This window comes from Varanus komodoensis, unplaced genomic scaffold (assembly GCF_004798865.1).
Source record: "Varanus komodoensis strain SLA01 unplaced genomic scaffold, ASM479886v1 scaffold2, whole genome shotgun sequence".
Taxonomy (NCBI): domain Eukaryota; kingdom Metazoa; phylum Chordata; class Lepidosauria; order Squamata; family Varanidae; genus Varanus; species Varanus komodoensis.
This window is the reverse complement of record NW_025335568.1, coordinates 62,466,795-62,486,426: the sequence shown is the minus strand read 5'-3', so window position 1 is coordinate 62,486,426 and position 19,632 is coordinate 62,466,795. Positions and strand designations below refer to the sequence as shown.

General features: G+C 49.5%; 1 protein-coding gene across 1 annotated transcript; it reads right to left on the bottom strand.

Annotated features, from left to right (window-relative positions):
• Positions 1-1,498: 1,498 nt before the first annotated feature.
• Positions 1,499-17,279, bottom strand: GTF2A1L (general transcription factor IIA subunit 1 like). Its single transcript, XM_044428977.1, has 9 exons — positions 17,259-17,279; positions 14,408-14,509; positions 12,826-12,952; positions 12,473-12,506; positions 7,977-8,071; positions 5,848-6,407; positions 5,100-5,387; positions 3,643-3,732; positions 1,499-1,606 (listed from the first exon to the last, which is right to left on the bottom strand). Exons 1-9 carry the CDS (start codon positions 17,277-17,279, stop codon positions 1,499-1,501), a joined length of 1,425 nt encoding a protein of 474 aa, XP_044284912.1.
• Between the last annotated feature and the right edge of the window lie 2,353 nt (positions 17,280-19,632).

Sequence of the window (19,632 nt, the reverse complement as noted above, 5' to 3'; positions counted from 1 at the left end):
CGCACACCAACTGCTTCAGTGACCCCATCCAGCCACCTCATTCTCTGCTGTCCCCTTCTTCTTTTGCCACCAATTGCTCCCAGCATCAGGCTCTTCTCCAGGGAGTCCTTCCTTCTCGTTAGGTGGCCAAAGTATTTGAGTTTCATCTTCAGTATCTGGCCTTCTAAAGAGCAGTCAGGGTTGATCTCTTCTAGGACTGACCAGTTTGATCGCCTTGCGGTCCAAGGGACTCGCAGGAGTCTCCTCCAGCACCACAATTCAAGGGCCTCAATTCTTCGGTGCTCAGCGTTCCTTATGGTCCAACTTAGACGACTCCAAAAGGGAGCTAGACAAATTCCTGCAGAGAGGGCTGGCAAGGGCTATTCGACATGAGGGCTATGTATGTGCCGGCCTCCCGAGAACAGCTCCTGGGGGAGCAATGCAGGAGGGGCTGCTGTGCTGAGGTCCTCTTGTGGCTTCCATGTGGTGCCGTGGTCAGGACTGCTGGGCTGGACCCAGGAGATCTGGGCACTAGTGTCCACCCAGCCATGGAACTTACTGTGCAGCTTTGGGACGGCCAATCACTGACTCTCAGCCCAACCTACCCCACAGGTTGTTGCAAGGAAAAAGTAGAGAGCAGGGGAACCTTGGAAGCTGTTTCCTTGCAAGGGGAAGAAAGGCAGGGCATGTGTGTCAGGCAATAATAATCTAGTTGGTTCCCGCAGGAAGCTGGACGAGGAAGGTTTTTGCTCGGTTCAGCAGAGCTCTCCGTGTTCTTAGCTCCCTCCGTCCTCCCACTTCAGCCATTCCTGGTGGCCTGCTGGCAGCTCTGGCTAAAGCAAAACTGCACTCCATGACTTCAGCTGGAGGACTTTTGGGTGTGGGGGAAACCAGAGGGTTTGGCCAAGGGTAAGGTCCTTTGCTGCCTTTCCTCTAAGATCCAGGGCTGCCTGCACAAAAGTTCCCCTCCACATGTGTGATCACTTGTCAAATCAAATGCAGCACCTTACTGAGGTTTCTGCTTATGTAATTATTTGCAAGATGAAGAAAATCTCTCATACTTTTTTTGCGGGGGGGCTTTCCCTGCCTTGTTAGATGTTTTATTACACAACCACTAGGTGGCGCTGTGGTCTTGCAGAACTGCAGAAATACATAGGCCATAATGCTGGATTTTCCTCCATTTCAAAGGAAGTTGCAGCAGCGGTTTTAAGAGTCCTGGAGGGTAAAAATATTGACTAAAGTGCCCAGAAACTACCGAGAGAGAGGAATCATGAACACTTAAGAAGAGCCTCATGTAAAAAGGGTCAGAGATCCAGAGAAACAAAGCTGAACAGGTAACTTTGGTCAATGCTCAGTAATTATTAAGTTTTGTTTTCACATAGTTACATTCTTTGTTCATGTGACATTTCCTTTCTCATTCTGCATTTCTGAATACAGGAATTCCAGCATCTTCTTACTGAACATTTCAATACATAGTGTATTTTCTACTATTACAGCAGCACAGGTATTTCTGGAAGTTTCACCATTCCGCATCTCCAATGGCTTTGGAAAAAACATAGTCCTTTCCTGCAAAGCACATCACGCCATCCTTCAGGTAGAACTTCCATCTGTTCTTACTTCTCTGAACCTACCATAAAAAAAAGGCCGGATCTGTCAAGAATTGCTCACAACAGCCTTTAAATCCTGCTGCTCGGAAAGTCCACTAAGAAAAAGGTTGCTTTCCTCTTAAAGTAATAAAAATAAGTAATTATTTAAAAGCAAAATACAGATAGCAAAATAAGGCACATTGGAAGTATAGCTACAGTGCACACTTGATGGGCTGTATCCAGTGTTAGACTTGAGTCCCGCTCATTTCAGTGAGTCTAGTCTAAGTAGGTCTCATGCTGGATAAAGCTAGAGTGGTTTATTGAGAGATCCTATGCATGCTTAGACAGAAAAAGTCTTCCAACTCCCAGCATTCCCAGATCAGCCACATTGGCTGGGGAATGCTGCAAGTGGAAGGACACACTTCTGTCTAAAGGTGCATAAGATTGCGCTCTTAGAAACAGTGCCAGCCAGCCAGCCAGCCAGCCAGCCAGAATTGCCCTTTTCAGGGTGCTCCATTCCACCCCATTCCACAAGAAGCGGGACATGACCACTGGGAATTTTCCATCCTCACTGAGATCTTTCAGGTTCCTCCCTCCCTTTGGGCATTGTTTTTCCTGAAAGAGTTTTGCGAACTTTGAGGCTTTCCCAAGCCTACTGCTATTCAAAGAATCATGGAAATTTTATTTTGGAAAAACAGCTGAGACGTCACTGCTTAGTTCCCAGCCTCCTCTAAATGACTCTTCCCACAGTTCCCTGGAGAGAAGAAACACATTAGATCAGCTTAAGCTTGCTGTATAGCTACACTCCTGGACGTGCTCAGCCTTACCAGGTTGCGTAGCACATGTTCTGTTCTGCCCTTATTCAGAAGCATCTAGGGAGTGACCAACATTAGTTCTACTTACAGTAGGCCCATTAAACTGAATGGGACTTCGGTTAGCCATGTCTAACTTATGTCCTGCTCATTTCACTTGGTCTTTTCTACAAAGAACCTTGGATGTGCCCTCTGTATCCAAAGACATTTCTCCACCTTTCCTGCGTGTATGATTCACTGGCAGCACTGGAGCGAAGAGAAATTAAGCTATTGTTCTGCACATTCAGTTTTCTATTCACACCCTCTTCAAAAACATCCCTTTCTGCTTGTTATAAAAAGAAAAAGGAAAAAAAACACATCTTTATCCTAATCTAAAGGCTCATTCCCATGACCTGAAAGACCCAAGTCAGTTCATTCAATGCTGAATATTTTCCCTTAACACCCAAGAAGGAACAGATTGTGTGAAAGCAATCAGTTGGGCTGATGCAGGAGCAGGTCCCCAGAAATTTGGCCACATCACAGCAAGCCCTGTCCTCTCCCCATGCTGCTTTCCAAAAGCTCAGCATATCAGGGATTTCAACCGCGTTGCTGCCTTGCCACAGGTGTAAGAAATCTAATCAAAATTCCCTCATTCCGTAGTGCTCTTTCCCTCACTTTCCGGCTTCTTCAGCCTCTTAGTAGCCCATGGAGCCAGGAGCAAATCAGCACCTGATACAAGAGAGTGCGTTTGGAGTGCAGGTTAAGTGCCAATTCTCCCAGGATAATGGATTCTGTAAATATACTGGAATTCATATTCCTGTCTTTCCCAAAGGACTATTTTATATAGACATCATCATCATCACCATCATCCATTAACAAGGCACTGCACTTCATTATATTAGTACTAGCATTTACACCCCACCTTCGTTTCTCTTGTAAAGAACCCACAATGGCTTTCGGGGTGTTCCGCCTTTCCTGTGAGGCGGGTTAGGCTGAGAGTCTGCAAATGGCCCAAAGTCACCCAGTGAGTGTCATGACTGCACAGAGACGAGAACCTGGATCTCCCGAGTCCCCATCCAGCTCTCAGACCACTCATCTCCCTTAGATGGGCACCTCTGAAAAGGGAAAGTGTGACGGGATCGTCCAGGTGCACTGAAAACAAGCAGCAACTGTTGAATTGCCTCCGTAATGTGTGAAATGAATTGCAACAAATTCAGTTTTCATGCTTCCAACCAAACTAGAAAGACTTTACAGGGCATCTAATTAGCGAACGTGCCTGGCTGTACCTTGTCATACTGGCACACGATGATATTATCAGTGTCAAACACATCGGGGGTCTCCTGCTCACTGACATCATCACCAGAATTTAAAGGGTCCTGCAGAAGAGAGAACACGAAGTTGGCCCAAGCGGCCTCCCCACCAGCATCTCACTCTTGGGGTAAAAACAAACCGAGGCGTCTCTCTTATGCATCGTAACAGGTTACCAGAAATACAGAGGGTAAAGACCGGGGAAGGGCAGGCCACCAGGCTGGCTTTCGGTTCCCATACTCCTTGGCCACTGGCCATTTGGGCTGGGGCTTATGGCGGCTGTAGTCCAGAGCAGTGGGTGGGCACCGGTGCTCTCCCCATGCCGTCATCTGCAGCTGGCCCAAAGTCACCGAGTGTCGAGCACGCACATTCTGGCAAGCTCCCAAGAAGCACGCCAGAAGCTGACCATTTTGGCTGGACTGACAGCTCAGATGAGGAGAGTGAGATGTGTGCAGGGGAACTGGCCAGTCCCGGCAGGGCTGCCAGCTCAGGCTCTGATAACAAGGTGGCTGCTGAAACGGACTCGGCTCCAGCTGCAGTCCGAGGCCCTGGGGACCCCGCTGTGCCTGCGAGGGAAGAGAGTTCAGGGGCAGCTGAGGGGCCAGTCACCCCATCCACGGGAACAAGGAAGAGCAGCAACATCCTCTGGGGAGGGCGGGGGGAGAGATTTAGAGATGGGGAGTCTATCGAATGGAGAACTCCAGCCTCCTGAGGCGGTGGACCCAACGGTCCGTCGTCCCAGTTGGAGGGTGGCCCAACTGGGTCCCAGAGGGAGCAGCACAGGTGTGCCGGGTTCCACAGCACTCTCCCCCCCAAGGGCAGGCGCAGAGGGACTCCAACAAACCGTTGCGTGAAAAGGGCCAGAGAGGGTTCGATATTTCGCTTTGGGTATGCTCAGAGACTTACAAGTAAAATAAAGATTCCTGGCAAGAAGCACTGGTGAGTCCGTTACTGCTGCGAGGGAGAACTCAGCCCACACCCCCTAGTGAGTTTCCTGACTGAGCGGGACAAGGACCCCGTTCTCCAGAGGACCCCTGCACCACCCTGGAGGGTGGTGGGAGGAGCTGGTATCTTTAACTCAGGAAAGTGGCGATTAAGACCTGATACAGCGGCCATCTTCCAGGATCCGAGAGTCTCTCGCAGAGGGTGGAGCCAGAGCAGGACCCAAACCAAATCGCAAGGGCAGGGAGCTTCATGAAAGCTTTCGAAAGTGCTTACTGACAGGGCAAGCTGGGGGGCCCTCGCTCACTAGCCTTTCTCTGAAAGCAGAGCTCGGACGGCAGCCAGCTGCTGGGGTGCTGCGGCAGCAGCGCCTTGCCTGCGCTGGCGGGGATCGGACTGGAGCCCCAGGATCGGTGACGCTCGGTGACACCGTGTGTCGCCTGAGCCTGGCCAAGGCAGGCAGGGACCGCCTCCAGGAGAACAGGGGCCTCACCTCCTCTGTGATGTCCACCGTGGGGTCATCAGTGTCGCCAGTGCTGCTCAGGGACTGATTGTCCGAGGTGCTGTCCTCACCGTCTTCCTCCTCCTGCTCCTCATCTAAGACTTTCAGATCGTCGGCATCGATGATTCCAACGAGCTCCTCGTCATCCCCACCTCTTGGACTTTCCGTCTCGGCCTTGGAAGACACATCACTCGTTCCATCGAGCTGAATGATCTGCTCGAGGTCATTGGCCATATCCGGCGAGTGCAGATCAGACTTGATCTGCACACTGGTATCTAGCTGGAAGGAAAGCAGAGAGGAAGGAAGGAAGGGTTGGCGCACCTGAAAGACACAGGGGTGTTTCTTCCTCAAGCCATGCTGCCTCTGCGGCCTCGCCCACCTACGGGAGATGCTCCAGCAGCAGTTCTGCAGAAGAGCCACATTATAACATTTCACTCGTTTTGGTTTTCCAGGGCCAAGTCAAAGAGCAGAGCGTATGACGAATTTAGGGGTCCTGATCCCAGTTTTCAATCCTGGAAAGCTGACAAGCATTGCACAAGCAGGCATCCAAAGGATCCTGCTTCAGAAAGTGATCCTCTAAAATAGGGGGAAAGAGAAAACTATCGGTGCAATGCAGATCCCTTATTATCAACAGGTGCCTGTACATTAACTTTAAATGGGATGGCCAAGTCTTGAAGTGTAGAAGTCACGATGAAAGAAATCATTTAAATGAAAAGCAGAATAGAAACACTGGAGTTACCTCTTCGGAGAAGGGCAGGTTGGGGACACCAGGCAGGAGGCCACTGTCGTTCAACTCGTTGCCCATAATTATCAGCTCGATTATATCATCAGGGTCCAGGGACTGCTCAAGGCTCACAGGCAAGTCTCCCCCCATGGACAAGCTGCCTGCCAGGACTTCTGTGGGCACTGCAGAGCAGTCTGCTTCAGTCAGCTTTGGGGCAGGAACAGCCTCCTGGACATCAGCACTCTGGGGAGTCACCGGGGAACCAGATGTTTTCTGGTTTACCAGGGCCCCCATTGCAGGTTTCCCCTGGCTCCCAACGGCCTCCTGCATGACAGCACTCCTGGGCAAGGGCTTCTCTTCCATCTCCACTGGCTCAGGGGCCGCACTCTTGGGTGCCTGCAGGCTCTCACTTCTGGGTGCTCGAAGAGATGAGGAATTTGCTTGCATGGTAGAGGGTGGCACTAAGAGCGGCTGGCCCACCGGCTGAAACATGTGTGGAACTGGATTCTGGAGGACCGTTCCACCTCCTGAGGTCTGGGCAACCACAACTGGCATGTTGACCTTATACAGGTGTCCTAAGGAGGAGAAATCAGGAATCATGAAGATGGCTGTCTCCATCAGTGGCCAGAAGGAACTGCTGCAATGAAGACGACTGTGAAAAAGACGGAAACATCCTCCTCCTGCCCACTGCACAACCACCAAGCTCTGTCCATCATCAGCTGATCGAACCTAGAGAGAAAGGTGGACTAGCCTGTCCATAGGAAGCAAGCAAGGAGGTGACCTCAGCATAGGAAGTGGGAAGCCATTCAAGTATAGAGTTACATAATATTATTGTATCGTTATGTATTTGGGATGGGTCTTAATCGGTGGTGCAGAAACTCAGGCCCATCCGGATGATCCACCAGATTGCCACATCCCCTTCTTCTACCCGCAGCACGGATTCCTGGGTGGCTTCCTGGCTTTGGCGCACTTCCCCCGCTCCAGTTCTGTTTTAAACCACTCAGAGGGCTTTGGATATTGGGCAGGATAAAAATGAAATAATATGGATCATAATTTTAGTAATATCAATAAATTCTAAAAATAATTAGGATGAAATGTCTTTCCTGAGGCTTAATTACTGGTCTTATGCGCTTTAGGTGAAATATGATGGTACCCTGCTCTTTTGCCTTCAGCTCCTCCCACCCCTGGGAGTTCCATTCAGAAGGACCCCCATTCAAAAGTCCCCCTGGATGGAACTGGGCCCTTGAGCTGAAAGAGGTTATGCACCCCTGATCTAAATGAACTTGCAGGCCCTCTCAGCCCAGGACCTGAATGGCAGAGATTCCATGACTCTCCAGAAATCGTAACACCCGATTCAAGGGCTTCAGGAAGCACAGATGCCCAAGGCATGATGGTGACATTTTACTGCAGCTGCAGCAGGTCGAGCAGAAACTGGTGATGGGACAGGAGACAGATCGGCCGTTTGTCCCACAAGGCCCAGGAGTGGAGGCGGCAAGTGAGAGGAGCAGGAAGGCAGCCCGTCCTGGGAGCAGCCCGGAAAAGGAGGGAGAGCGATTTCTCTGCAGCGCTGCAATCGCAACCTGGGCGCCTGGCACAAATGCGCCGGTGACACCTCTCTCGAGCATAGCAAGGAACATCCAACCCAGCTGAGTGGCCTGCTGCCCTTAAGGATTTTTGAACCATTCTGGGTGCAATCCTATGTGTATTTAGTCAGAAAAAGTCTTGCAACTCACAGCATTCCCCCGCCAGCCAGGCTGGGAAAGCAAACATGCCCAGGATGGCGCCCCGATCTCCTTACTGCTTTCATTACAGCTCCTGACTGTCAATAATTTGCGTCTCCACACACACACTCCACGGCCCTCCAATATCCCTGTCTCCTATCAAGGCCTTTCTCTGCACAACAAATAGTTTGAACTGTCATTCCCTCTCCACAGGGAAGCCTGGGAACTGTAGTTCTCAGGAGCTGGGGTTAGGGAACTATGAGAATGCACTCTGTAAATTGCCATTGCCAGCATCCTTTAGGGGCAGACCCTAACGTATGATCCTGCAGCACAAAACCGCCTGCGAGCCGCCATCACCGGAGCACAAACGCAACTTTCCTCAGCGTCACCACCACCCGGGGGGAGGCCTGTGGAAGTGCTTACCAGAGGCTGTCTGCAGCGTCACCCCAGCAGGTATTTGGATAGGATAGGCGAGGCCTGAGGGCAGGGTAAGGATCGCACCTGCAGGTCTAGAAGTGCTCTGGAGGAAACCAAAAAGCCAGTTAGACTTTGGGGCACAGTTAGTACCAAAAGCCGCATTTTGAAATCCCCTCGAACCCATGAAAAGGATCCAGCCACAGGGGATTTTTATCACACCCTGATCCCTTCTGGCTCTCAGGCAGTCGAGAAGTGTAACGCGTGCATGGCGAAGTGGCACACGCTGAAGCACAGAGCGCATTATGAGGGTGCCAAAAGCAACACCCCCAAAGAGCAGCTGTCAGGATCCATCCTTCCCGTAATGCCGTAAACCAGCGGGGCCGTTCCATGGGGCTGATCGGTGGACGATTCAGGACGTGGGAAAGGAAGGACTTCTTCGCGCAGTGCAGAGTCAAGCGATGGAATTCAGCTCCACAGAATGTTGTGCTGGCCACCATTTTCAGTGGTTTGAAACTGGACTGGACAAATGTATGGAAGGAAAACCTACCAATGGCTACCTGTCCTGATAGTTTTATTCGCCTTCCAGGATTAGAGGCAGTGCACCCATATTTATTTATTTATTTGGGTATTTTTATCCCATCCAATTACAACATGTCTTTGGACAGCTTACAAACAGAACACCCAATAAATACCTATAATAACCTATAATAATCCACAACTAAGAATAAAACATAATTATAATATTTAAGCTGTAAAATTATGGGAAAATAAAAAGGTCTTGACCTGGCGCAGAAAAGCATACAATGTCAGTGCCAGGTAGACCTCTCTGGAGAGCGCATTCCATAGCCAGAGGGCCACCACAGAGAAGGCCCTTCTTCGAGTATCCTCTCTCCTAACCTCCTTGAAGGCGGGTTCCCGGAGCAGGGCCTCTGCTGCAGCTCTTGGGGGGGGGGGGGGCATATAGGGAAAAAGATGTTCCTTCAGATATCCTGATCCCAAGCCATTTAGGGCTTTAAAAGTTAATACCAGCACCTTAAATTGGGCCTGGGCTCATATACACCAGTTGCTGTGGAACATAGGCAGGCAGGAGGGTGCTGCTGCAGCCATGCCCTATCTGTGGGTCTTCAGCAGGTTAGCAGCTGGTTGGCAGCTTCGTGAATAGAATGCTGGCCCCGCCGGCCCCTGGCCCTGATGCAGCCTGGCTCTTTTGATGTTCTTAACCAATTCTCACCAGGCTCATTTCTGTCGGGAGCAGGCCTTCTGTAAAGGGGGAGTGTCTCCCTTGCCCGCTCCAGACCAAGTATCTCCAAAATACAGCACAATTGCTGGGAAGAAGAACTCCAGTTTAGCTTAGCTTAGCTCAGAGGGAAAAGGGAAGTCTAAGGGGAATTAATTAATAATTATTAATAAAGAAGGCCCAGCACAGCATCCTCGTGAGTCCTGGCCCCACTACGCCACTGATGGGAAGGACTTCCGCATGAGATCCTGGAAAGCTGAATGAGAAGGCCAGGTATACAGTGGCTTTCCAGTTTAAGGAAACTCACAGCTTCACAGCTGCATCTTGTAAGCTGGCCTTCCCCCCTCTGGTGCCCCCCGAATTTGGGCTTCCACTCACATCTCCCCCAGCCACTGTGGCCAGTGGTTATGCGTGCTGAGAGCAACAGCCCAAACCACCTGGAGGGGCTAAGGAGACGACTGGGAGACGCTTTTTAAGAGCTTAGCAATGCCCAGAGAAATCTCAAGAGTGCCGTGAGCTTTACAGCTCCTTAAGCCCCAGCAGACTTCATAGAATCATATAAACAGAGCGAGTCAGAAGGGACTTCCCAGGCCATCTAGTCTGACCTCCGGCACCAGCCAGTTCCTCTCACGACATGCCCACCATGTGGATGTCCAGCCTATCCTTGAACACCCTCACCGATGGGGCCTCAACGACCTCCCGGGGAAGCCCATTCCACACCCTCGGGGTCCTGACTGTCAGGAAGTGCTTCCTGGCATCCAAATGGAACCTTGGCTCCCTGAGCTTTGCTCAGTTGGAGCACATCCTGCCTTCCTCTGCAGGGGAGAACAGGTCTCTGCCCACCTCCGTGTGACACCCCCTCACATACTTCAATGAAACTTGTCTCAGTGATTGTGCTTAAAATGGGAGGCTGAAGTAATACAACCCCAAATCGATCCTGAACTGTTGAAACATGACTGCCATTAGTAGGTGCTTCCCATACAAGTGTCTGTTTGATTTTCATGGGCATTTTACAAAGATTTTGATACTTCTTGAATGACAAGCGCCTGTCAATGGCTGAGCCTGCAAATTTTTTGATCCTGATTAAAAACTTAAGTCTTTTGGCTTCCTGTGACATGAGAGAGATTACTGGGTGATTTGAAAGCTACCTACCAATTCAGCAACGGGTGCTTGTGTGGTTGTAGAAGTAAACTGTCGAATTCCTCTGCCAGCAGCAACACCTAATGGGAAAGTGTTTCAATCAAGGGTGAGTATCAGGGCACCATTTGCAAAAGAACCAAAACCACTGGATGCAAGTCCTCGCACTGTCCACATCGCCGTTTGGCACCAGCAAAAGTCAGTCCCCAGGGCCAACCAACGTCTGAGGCACGTGCTTAGCCGCAGATGCAGACAGCCACAGCAAGCGCTCTCTTCGTGCAGTCTCTCATCAGCAAGCCCGCCCGCCTCTTTGACTAGACTGCTCTCTGGGACTGCGCTTCATTCCGAACTCCGTGATCAAAGAGCACTGGGCAGCTGCCAACCAGACCGACGCATTTGCCACTGCGATGCAGGGTGGCCAGAAGTCCCATCCATCTCAGGGGGGTTTCTGGATGCTTGCTGAAGGGCCTTCCACTTAGGGTTCTCCCCTCCCCCTCCCCACCATACCACAGCTCACTCCATTCAGCAGGGTCTGCTGATGCTCTGTGCAGCATTTTCAGAGGACTGGGAGGTCTGCCATGGACCGAAGATGAGTGGAGAAGGCCACCTGCACCGGCACAGCCAGTCCAGCTCACATCTACCCCTTAGGTCAATACTGCTTTTGCAGCACTGCTTCTCACAATATATAAAGTATGGCGCGCTCTCTCTCTCTCTCTCTCTCTCTCGCTCTCTCTCTCCTACACACAAACAGAGAAAGAGAGAGAGTTTTAAATACCTCTGTATACACATCTGGGGACTCTGATCCATTTTTTTTTATTAATTTAAAGTTTTTCTATGCCTCCATTACTAAAAAAAGTCTCTGGACAGCTTACATCTTTAAACACCAGAGAGGTGTCTAAAGACGCCTATTATGAACAAACATGTACGGCTACGCAAAAAACGGAAGCGTGAAGGCAGCACACAGTCCAGTTACAAAGGGTTCTTCTCAGCTCGGCCAGATCTAACAAGCATCACAGCAGGGGCAGACGTCTGGTGCCCCCCACCCCCCCCACAGAAGTTCTGGCCTACGACTCCCACCCGGTATAACGAAGGATATTGAAAGTTCTAGGCCACTGGAAAGGAAAAAGGAAAGCAGTAGAATTAAAAAATCTGTTGATGCACAGAATAATTTTTTTTTCTTTTTTGCAAACTCTCAGAGCGTGGGAAGATATGGAGAGAGTCAGTTTTGGGGGCTGCAATACATGGGCTGCATTTGTTTATAATTCTCTTGGCAATTGTTTATTCTGTTCACTTTAGTCTGTTCTGTTTATATTAGTTTTTCTTTTATTCAACATTTTCTTCTATGTTTTTGTGTATGTTAAGTGTGTGTATATATATTAAAGGAAAGTTCTAGGCTGAAACATTGGAAAGGCAAAATGTTGTCCATCCGTCATTAGGGCAACCACAGAATCCATGCCTGGAGCGTTGCCAACTGAGCAAGGGATGGTTAGGGTAAACGTGGGACCCCCTGGAGGACTGCAGGTCAGGGGGAGGCTGTCTTAGGTGAATGGGCAACTTTTTACGCCAGTCTCCAGAGCCAGCTTTGCCCCAGCTTGCTGGAACGCTGACCATATTCAAGCTCCATCCCCTGCTCCCCAAGGGGATGGGGCCAGAGCCCAGGACTGCAGCCCTGACAATTATTATTTCAAGGGTAGGAAGGGAAGCCGTTGTGCTCAACAGAGGTGGAAGCCCACCAAGCCTGGAGCAACTAGTCTTTCGTCTGGAGCCCTGCACCTCTGGAAGGCCGTCTGCACCACTGCTCTACTGCCCGTGGACGCTTGCTAAAATACAGGTACAGAGGCCCCGGTGGTCTCTGTAGCATCCGATCCCTTGGATTAGCTGGCTTTTTGCCCGCATATGCTTTACCTCTTGTCCCCACACCTTTAAATCTTTCTGCCTGAGTGTGTTCTGAAATCAAATGCTCTACTCTCCCCTGCCGATGCATCTCTGTTTACAAATAGAGGTGCCCTTAAAAATACTTCCTTTAAAGACACACCCAGATTTTAGATCATATATACATTAGGACATAAAAATCAGTACATGGTTTTGTTCTAGCAGTGCTTAAATGAAGCCACCAACCTTGGATTGCAGCCAACCAAGGGATGAATGGGGGACAGAACGGCCTCATTCTCAAGGGGAAAGCAGAAATTTTCAATGCTCCCAGAGCGCCACCTGTGTTCCACCTAGACCAGAATTGTCTACTCTGCCAGGCCTTTTAGGTCTCAAACCCCCAAAAGGCTTTTCCTCCATTATTTGCTGCCCTTTAAGGTAGAAATGCCAGAGACCAAACCTGGGTCCTACCACAAGCAAAATATGCGTATATGGTTTAGTATGAAGATGCTTCCCGCAAAATACACAGACACACACACTGAACTTAATATAAACAGTCACACAGCTTTGGTCCCTCCCAGTTGACAGACTTTGCTGAGAGAAACCAGCCACGACCTGTTGATGCCTGCAGAGCTGGGTTGAAGCTGGGTGGCAGATGCAACGTGAACGGGGGCGAAATGTGACTGTGTCGGAAGAATCCTTCCGTCGCTTTAGACTGCATCACTTTTGTTTCCCAGCGCTGCAATAAAGAGATTCAACACACACATGAGAAAAGCAGTCATCTTACGTTAACTCGATGGATGGATGTTTGAGTGTGCAATTGGATTAGCCCTGCAGGTGTGAGCAGGCTGATCACTATGGTCATCCTGAAAGAACAGGCCAATGCGTGATCAGGGACTTAACAGAAGGGCAGAATGTTTCCCTGATGGGAAATTTACTTGCAAGGTGGAAGCTTACAGCAATCTTCTGCAGGATGCAGGTGGGACTATAAAGCCATCAGCTGCAGTTGGGGTACAGGGGCAAAGATTTCAGGTTTGTAGATAGCCATCAGCTTAGCACATGGGGCACGATCTTTTGGATTTATATTAGTTACTTCTGAGGAATCTGATACAGGGTTAGTGAGTGCACTGCCTGTCTGTTTGTGTCTATTATGCTAGTAACATCATCATTGGATATCCTACTTTTCCCCTCTATTAAGGAATCCAAGTGGCTTATGTAGTTTTTTCCCTCTTTGATTTATCCTCGCAACAACAACCCTGTGAAGTAGGTTAGGCTGAGAGTCAGTGATTGACTGGACCAAAGTCACTCAGAGACGTCATGACTCCATGGATTTCTTAAGTCCTACTCCAACATGCTAAGCAAGGCACTGCAATGATAAGTTTGTGAATAAATATTCTGAAGACTTGGAGGACACTCTTGGTGTCTTCTGTGCATTTGTGTACGTGTGTACGTGTGTGTGTGTCGTATCTGTAGGAAACTGAGCCTGATTAAACAACCCCTGAACTTTTCGCTTCTGAGGGAAGCACCTAACAATGAGACAGCCATTCCAAAAGAGCTTGACATATTCGAAAGCAACTATGTGAAAGAGCATAGGTATAACAACCCAATGCACAACATTTTGGTGGTTGCAAAAGCTGGGAATTCAAATACTCTGATACGACTCATTTCTGGACTCTCTTCCATGTATAACCGCAGAGGGAAAGGTGCTGTCAGTCACTAATGATGAACTAAACCAGCGCTCTGCACTGAAAGCCAGTGGTGTTGCGGTTCAGAGTGCAGGACTGGCGCTTAGGTGATCTGGATCTAGTCCCCGTCAGCCTTGGAACCAGCTGGATGACTCTGGGCCAGTTGCAGGCGCCCAGCCCAGGGACTGTCATTGTGAGGATAAGTGTGAGAGGAAGAGGGAAATTATGTAAGCTGCCTCAAGTTCCTTGAAAGAAAAAAGGTGGGGTGTCGAGGTGGAGCCCTTCAGGAGTGTTGGACTACAGCTCCATCACCCCAAGGTAGCACACTGCCTGGGGATTATGGAAGTTGCAATCCCATCTGGAAGGTACCAGGTTGTGAAATGCCGGACCAAACTGTGAAGGAATGAGAATGGAGTGCAGGAGATGGGCTTTGAAGTGACACACTCCCAATTAGGACTATAAAGTGTAGGGGCAGAGCAGCAGAAATGAAGCAGAACCATTCCACAAACCCGCTTCAGCTCTTTCAGGACCTGATCATCTACGCCTTCTTCCACGAACACATCCCGGACGCAATCGATCACATCATCAATGACCGATTTGTAGAACTTGGGCTGCAGAACACATGAATTGTAGAATGAGAGTTAAGGGTTGTCCCCCATGCTGCAACTCCATGGGAGAACAGAAGCAGCATCTGAAGGCAGAATCAAGCATCCTGGGCATCTCAGGTTTTCCTCTTCAAAATAATCAAGTTTCCAGTCCTTATGATATGCTTAAACACAGGTGGGCAAGGACAGCTGAAAGTTCAGAAGCCACAGAAGAGGCCTGAATAAGGTTTGCCATGCCAGTGGGATTAACGTTATTAAACTCTGCACTATTCATTTAGCTACAATCTTATACAAATGCAGTTACTCAGAAGTAGTAATCCTGCACAGAAAACATGGACTGCCTGTGGCTTTCCTAAAGTATTCACCTACAGGCCTGATCATAGGCCAAAATAGCTGAAGGACCACAAGTTGCCTGTCCGGACTCAACATATAAAATACGCAATAAGTAATCCCATTGAGTTCAGCAGAGCTTTCCTTTCCAGTAAGCGAGTGTTAAGATCACAGCCTTAGTCCAGCAAGCAAACCTTACTCACAAGCGCACACTGATATTATTGATGCTACAGATACAAAACTCACAATTAAAAGACACAAAATCCCCACTGAGATCAAATCAGATTAAATCAAAAATCAAATGACTCATGCAGCTGCAGCTTTCTAGAGAAGGCGGCTTTGCCTTCTTCCAGAAAGGGGAGCTGATCTTTTATGAACACCAAGGAAAACCACTGCTATTGGACCCGTGCCTGCACACGCCCTCGTTCAAACTTGGCATGTAATACGGTAAAGACAGCTCTCTCGGGCTGTGACCCGCTCCACACTGACCTGGGAGTAAATGCAGCTGAACTCAATGGGGCTTATTCCTGAGTAGACACTCGCAGGATTGCAGTGTCGGCTGCTCTTCACCATTAGTACGAAATGAGAGATGGCCTCAGAGGTGAAAACTAGCTCCCACAGGTTGCCCAGGAGACAACAGGTTGTGAGTGCAGAACCTGAGCTGAGTTTCCTGGGGACTCAGCCCAACCAGGAAGGGAAGGCTGGATTCCACACGGCCGAAGTCTTGGCTATTTTCCAGTCTGTTCTACGGGTCAGAATGACAAAAACCTGGAGCAACTTCTTTGAAACTAGCTAAAGGGACCAGTTGTTCTATGTAAAAAGAGTGGGAGAGCAGAAACCCAGAGAAGAAGGATTGTGTTTTCTTGTTAAGGTTTGATGAAGTGGGTAGCTGGGAGCTGGCATCCCTGGGAATCTGCCAAAGCACACACCCTGAAAGGTGTCTACCACCTTTCCTTGCTGCTGCGATCTTCATCTGTTCCCTCCAGGTAAGTAGGCATAGATAGGAGACCAGAGACGCCCACCACCACCACGCCCTTCTCTCTTGCAGGTGGGTGGACTGGGCCCAGAGGGAGGAGGAAGCAAATGGCCATCAGCAAAGAAGCTGAACTGGTTTTGGAGGCCCCTCAGCCTTAATGGGACATTTTTTTCTTGGAGTAGACATGGAATAAAGGAAGGTAAAGGCTAGCTGGGAAATGCTGTGAGCGCCAGGATTTCCCCCTGCCTCATTTAAGCAAGCATAGGGCTGTACCCCAAATATGATTCTTCCATTCTGACTTTTGTTCTTACCTGTGAATGTATAAAATCATGCCTAAACAACATCACAGGTTACCTAAACCAATAAGAACACAAGCTAATGCATGTTTGGACAGGAAACTGTGTGTCACCCAGAGAACTTTGACTATGGGTAGTGTAGAAATGAAATTAATAATAATGATATAACTGCATTTCCCATGGTGGCTAAGAAACCCTGGCAGTTGTAGGGGGTTTATTCTGTCCAAATACCTTTAGAATTGTGACTTTAAGGAACTAAATTGGCCACTTGGCCTACCAGTTCAGAGGTAGTTCAAGCTTTTTCTTTTAAGTGTATTGCTTTAACTAAAAAAGATAAAAAGGGTCTTTGGGGGATCTTTCCCACCTGGATCTCAATATAAATTAGCAGTTTAATCCTACATATCTGTTATGCCAATAGGCTTCATATTGTTTCTTAATCTCCCAAAGAGGTATCCCAAGGAAAGTTCAAATGTGGTATACATACTGGAGCATATGCTGAAACCACAAAATATTTTTGAAGTATCCCTAAGTAATTGCTTTCCTACACCTCTTATGATGGGGTCTCTGCAAGGGTTGCTACAGTTGCCCCCTGGAAGGTGGGTGGAGAAGAGCCCAGCTGGGGCACCCCAAGCCCTGCTAGTCCAGCATCCAGTTTCCAACTTCTAGGAATCACAGTAACGTGGCATGAAGCTAATGCGCCCCCCACACGCGCGCGCACCCTAAGCTGGTGTTCAAAGGGGCACTTCCCCTAAACAAGGAAGTTCCATTAAACTACCACCCCTCTTCTCCCCCAAGGGCGAACCAGTTTGGCTGAAGTAGCCTTCTTCCAGATGTGCTAACAACTTCTGGAGGGCACCAGAAGGGACTTCTTGTGGCAGTGAATTGCCAGAATTCTGGTATGAAGTGCCAGAAGCCAAGGAGAGGCCCGGGGAGAAAGAAAGATGCAGCACGGGCTGTTTTAACTTGCACCTCTGGGGCAGAGCTAGTTAATAACCAGCCCTTAATATCTAGGATTACTCTACAGCCCTTAAAATGTAGGGTTGCTCTTCACGTGAGAAAACCAAGCCGTTCCTCGGAGCCTCACTGATCCCCGCGCCCAGAAAGGTCTGCTCCGGCCGGGCCGGGCCCTCGTCCTCCTCGCCCCACGCCTCACCACTGGGTTGCCATGAGCCATCCCTCCTCGCTCCTCCAGCAGTTGACCGGGCCTCCGTCCCGGGCGCTCACGCCGTCGTGGTGCCCAACGCCCGCCCTCGCGCGCCCCCTGGCGGTTCCCGGGGCAACTGCCGAGACCCTACGCCGCCCGCGGTTCTGCAACGGGCGCGGATCAGGTGCCGGCCAGCGAAGAGCCTGGAGATAAGAGGGCGGGGGCGAGGCGCAGCAGCGGCTCTTGCTGACCTTATCAGAGCCCGTCCCAAACTAATTGGGATTATAAGGAAGGGCTGTGCGGCCTCTGCAAATGTCAGAGTGCGTCCTTCATTTCACGGTGATCGCGGGGATGAACCATACGCAACTCTCCCTCTGAGACACGGGAATGCTTCCCCACGTTTTCCAGCGCAAGCCTAGGTCTTTTTCCCTTTGAAAATTAATGCAGAAGGCTGTTCTTCAGCAGCAGCAGAGGTGCGCGTGTCTGTTGGATTGGACTGTTTATTGCTCGTTCTCATCCCCGGGAATCCTGGCCTTGGTTAGGCATAAAGCCCAACAAAGCCGCCTTCAATTCTTCCAAGCAAGCAAGCGTGGGAGCAGAGCTAGTTTACTTAAGAACAAATCCAAACATGTTTCCCAAGATACCCCACCCCCATATTTGTTTCTATTTATTTCAAATCGGAATAGACCTACAGAATTTCTGGACTACAACTCTGGTTAATGTCAGAGGATTATGAGAGAGAAAGAGTTCAAAAGATCTGGTGGATGTTCCTGCTGTAAAGCATTTTCAAAGTGGCTTTTCTGTGCTGTGCATCCTCACAGAGTGAGGTGCAAATAAATATCAAAGGTAAGAAAGAGAGGATGGAATTGCCACATGAAAACAAGCCTTGCCCAGACACAGAATGGGGAAAGGTGTGTCAAATGGATTCCCCAATTCTGGAGACCACCATGAAGAAGACCTTACCGCTTGAGCACATCAGCCTGGTCACCCATAATAGCAGCATTGGTGGTGTTGTATGGGTGCTGCTGTTCAGTACAAAGGATTTCAGTCTTGAACTTGTCCTTACTCAGAAGTAAACAGCAATGGTTTTACTGCCTGGAATGGACACTGCAGCCATTTTAGGCTAGCAGTCATGTGGGGTACTCTTAACCAAGCTCTGGAAAATATGGGTTGTGAAATACCTTTTGCTGTTTTATGGGCTAGGACTGACAACTTTTTGGATGGGTGCCTGTGCCTTTAACACAACCTGGCCTGAGAGATTCAGGGACAGAGTTTCACCTGCTAGAATTCCAGCCTGTTCAGTTGCTTAAAGGCAAAGTAGCATCACTGCAGGGGTGGGGGAGGCAGTGACTATATCATGGACAAAAGGCAGAAAAGTGCATCGCTTGCCTGTATCGAAGGCCAACTGAGTGAGCTGGAGCCCAGGAGATTGCTGAAGCTTGCTGGTGATTCCAGGCGAGTCCCTGACTCTCAGCCTGACCTACCTCACAGGGTTGGCATGAGGATAAAGCAGAAAGGATGCTCATGTAAACCACCTTGGATTCCTTGCAGAAAAAAGGCTGACTATAAAAATAATAAACAGCTCATCTCCACTTAAAAGAGATTTTAAATGGGAAGGGTTCATCATAGTTTAATGATCAGAAAGGTGTTCCAGCAGAGTGACCAAGTGCCAGGAAGTGGGTGGTTCTACCTTGCTGTACAGGTGAATGAATCTGGGAAAGTCCTGCTTCTCTCACACCTGAGCTGGTACATCATTCACAGGAGATGCTTGCTATGAAGATATTGACATGCAATGCCCTTGATGGCCAGTTTTTATTTAAAGGGAAAGGTCAGGCCACTACAGCGTGGCGTACACCAGCCTTCCTCCGTGTGGGGCCTCCAGATGTGCTGGACTGCTATGCAGATCACCCCCCAGTCAGCATCTGGAGGGACCCAGATTTGGGAGACTGGCCTGTCCTGGTCAGCAGCTTCTCTCCAGGGTGTCAGAGCAGGGTCTTTATTGAGCCCCTGGAGATGGAACCTGGGGACCGTGTGCGTGCTGAGTTGGTGGTCCTTTTGCCACAGTGGTGCAGCCCTTCCCCCACATTCGCCTCCTGCAGCTTCAGGATAAAATACTCACAATACAGCTAACAGGGCATATATAGAAACAACACAGCTAAGGTGCGATCCTATGCATGTTTAGGCAGAGAAAAGGCCTACAATGCCCATGTGGCTGGGCATGGTGGGAGTTTTAGGATGGTTTTCTATCCAGGATTGCAGCCTTTGGGTGAGGCCAGCATGGATGCCCCTAATCCCTGAACTTGGAGGCCTCCAGGCACCCAATGCAAGGCAGTAGCTGCTATTTCTCCTCCCTGCTTCTCCCATCTTCCACATCGGCCAAATG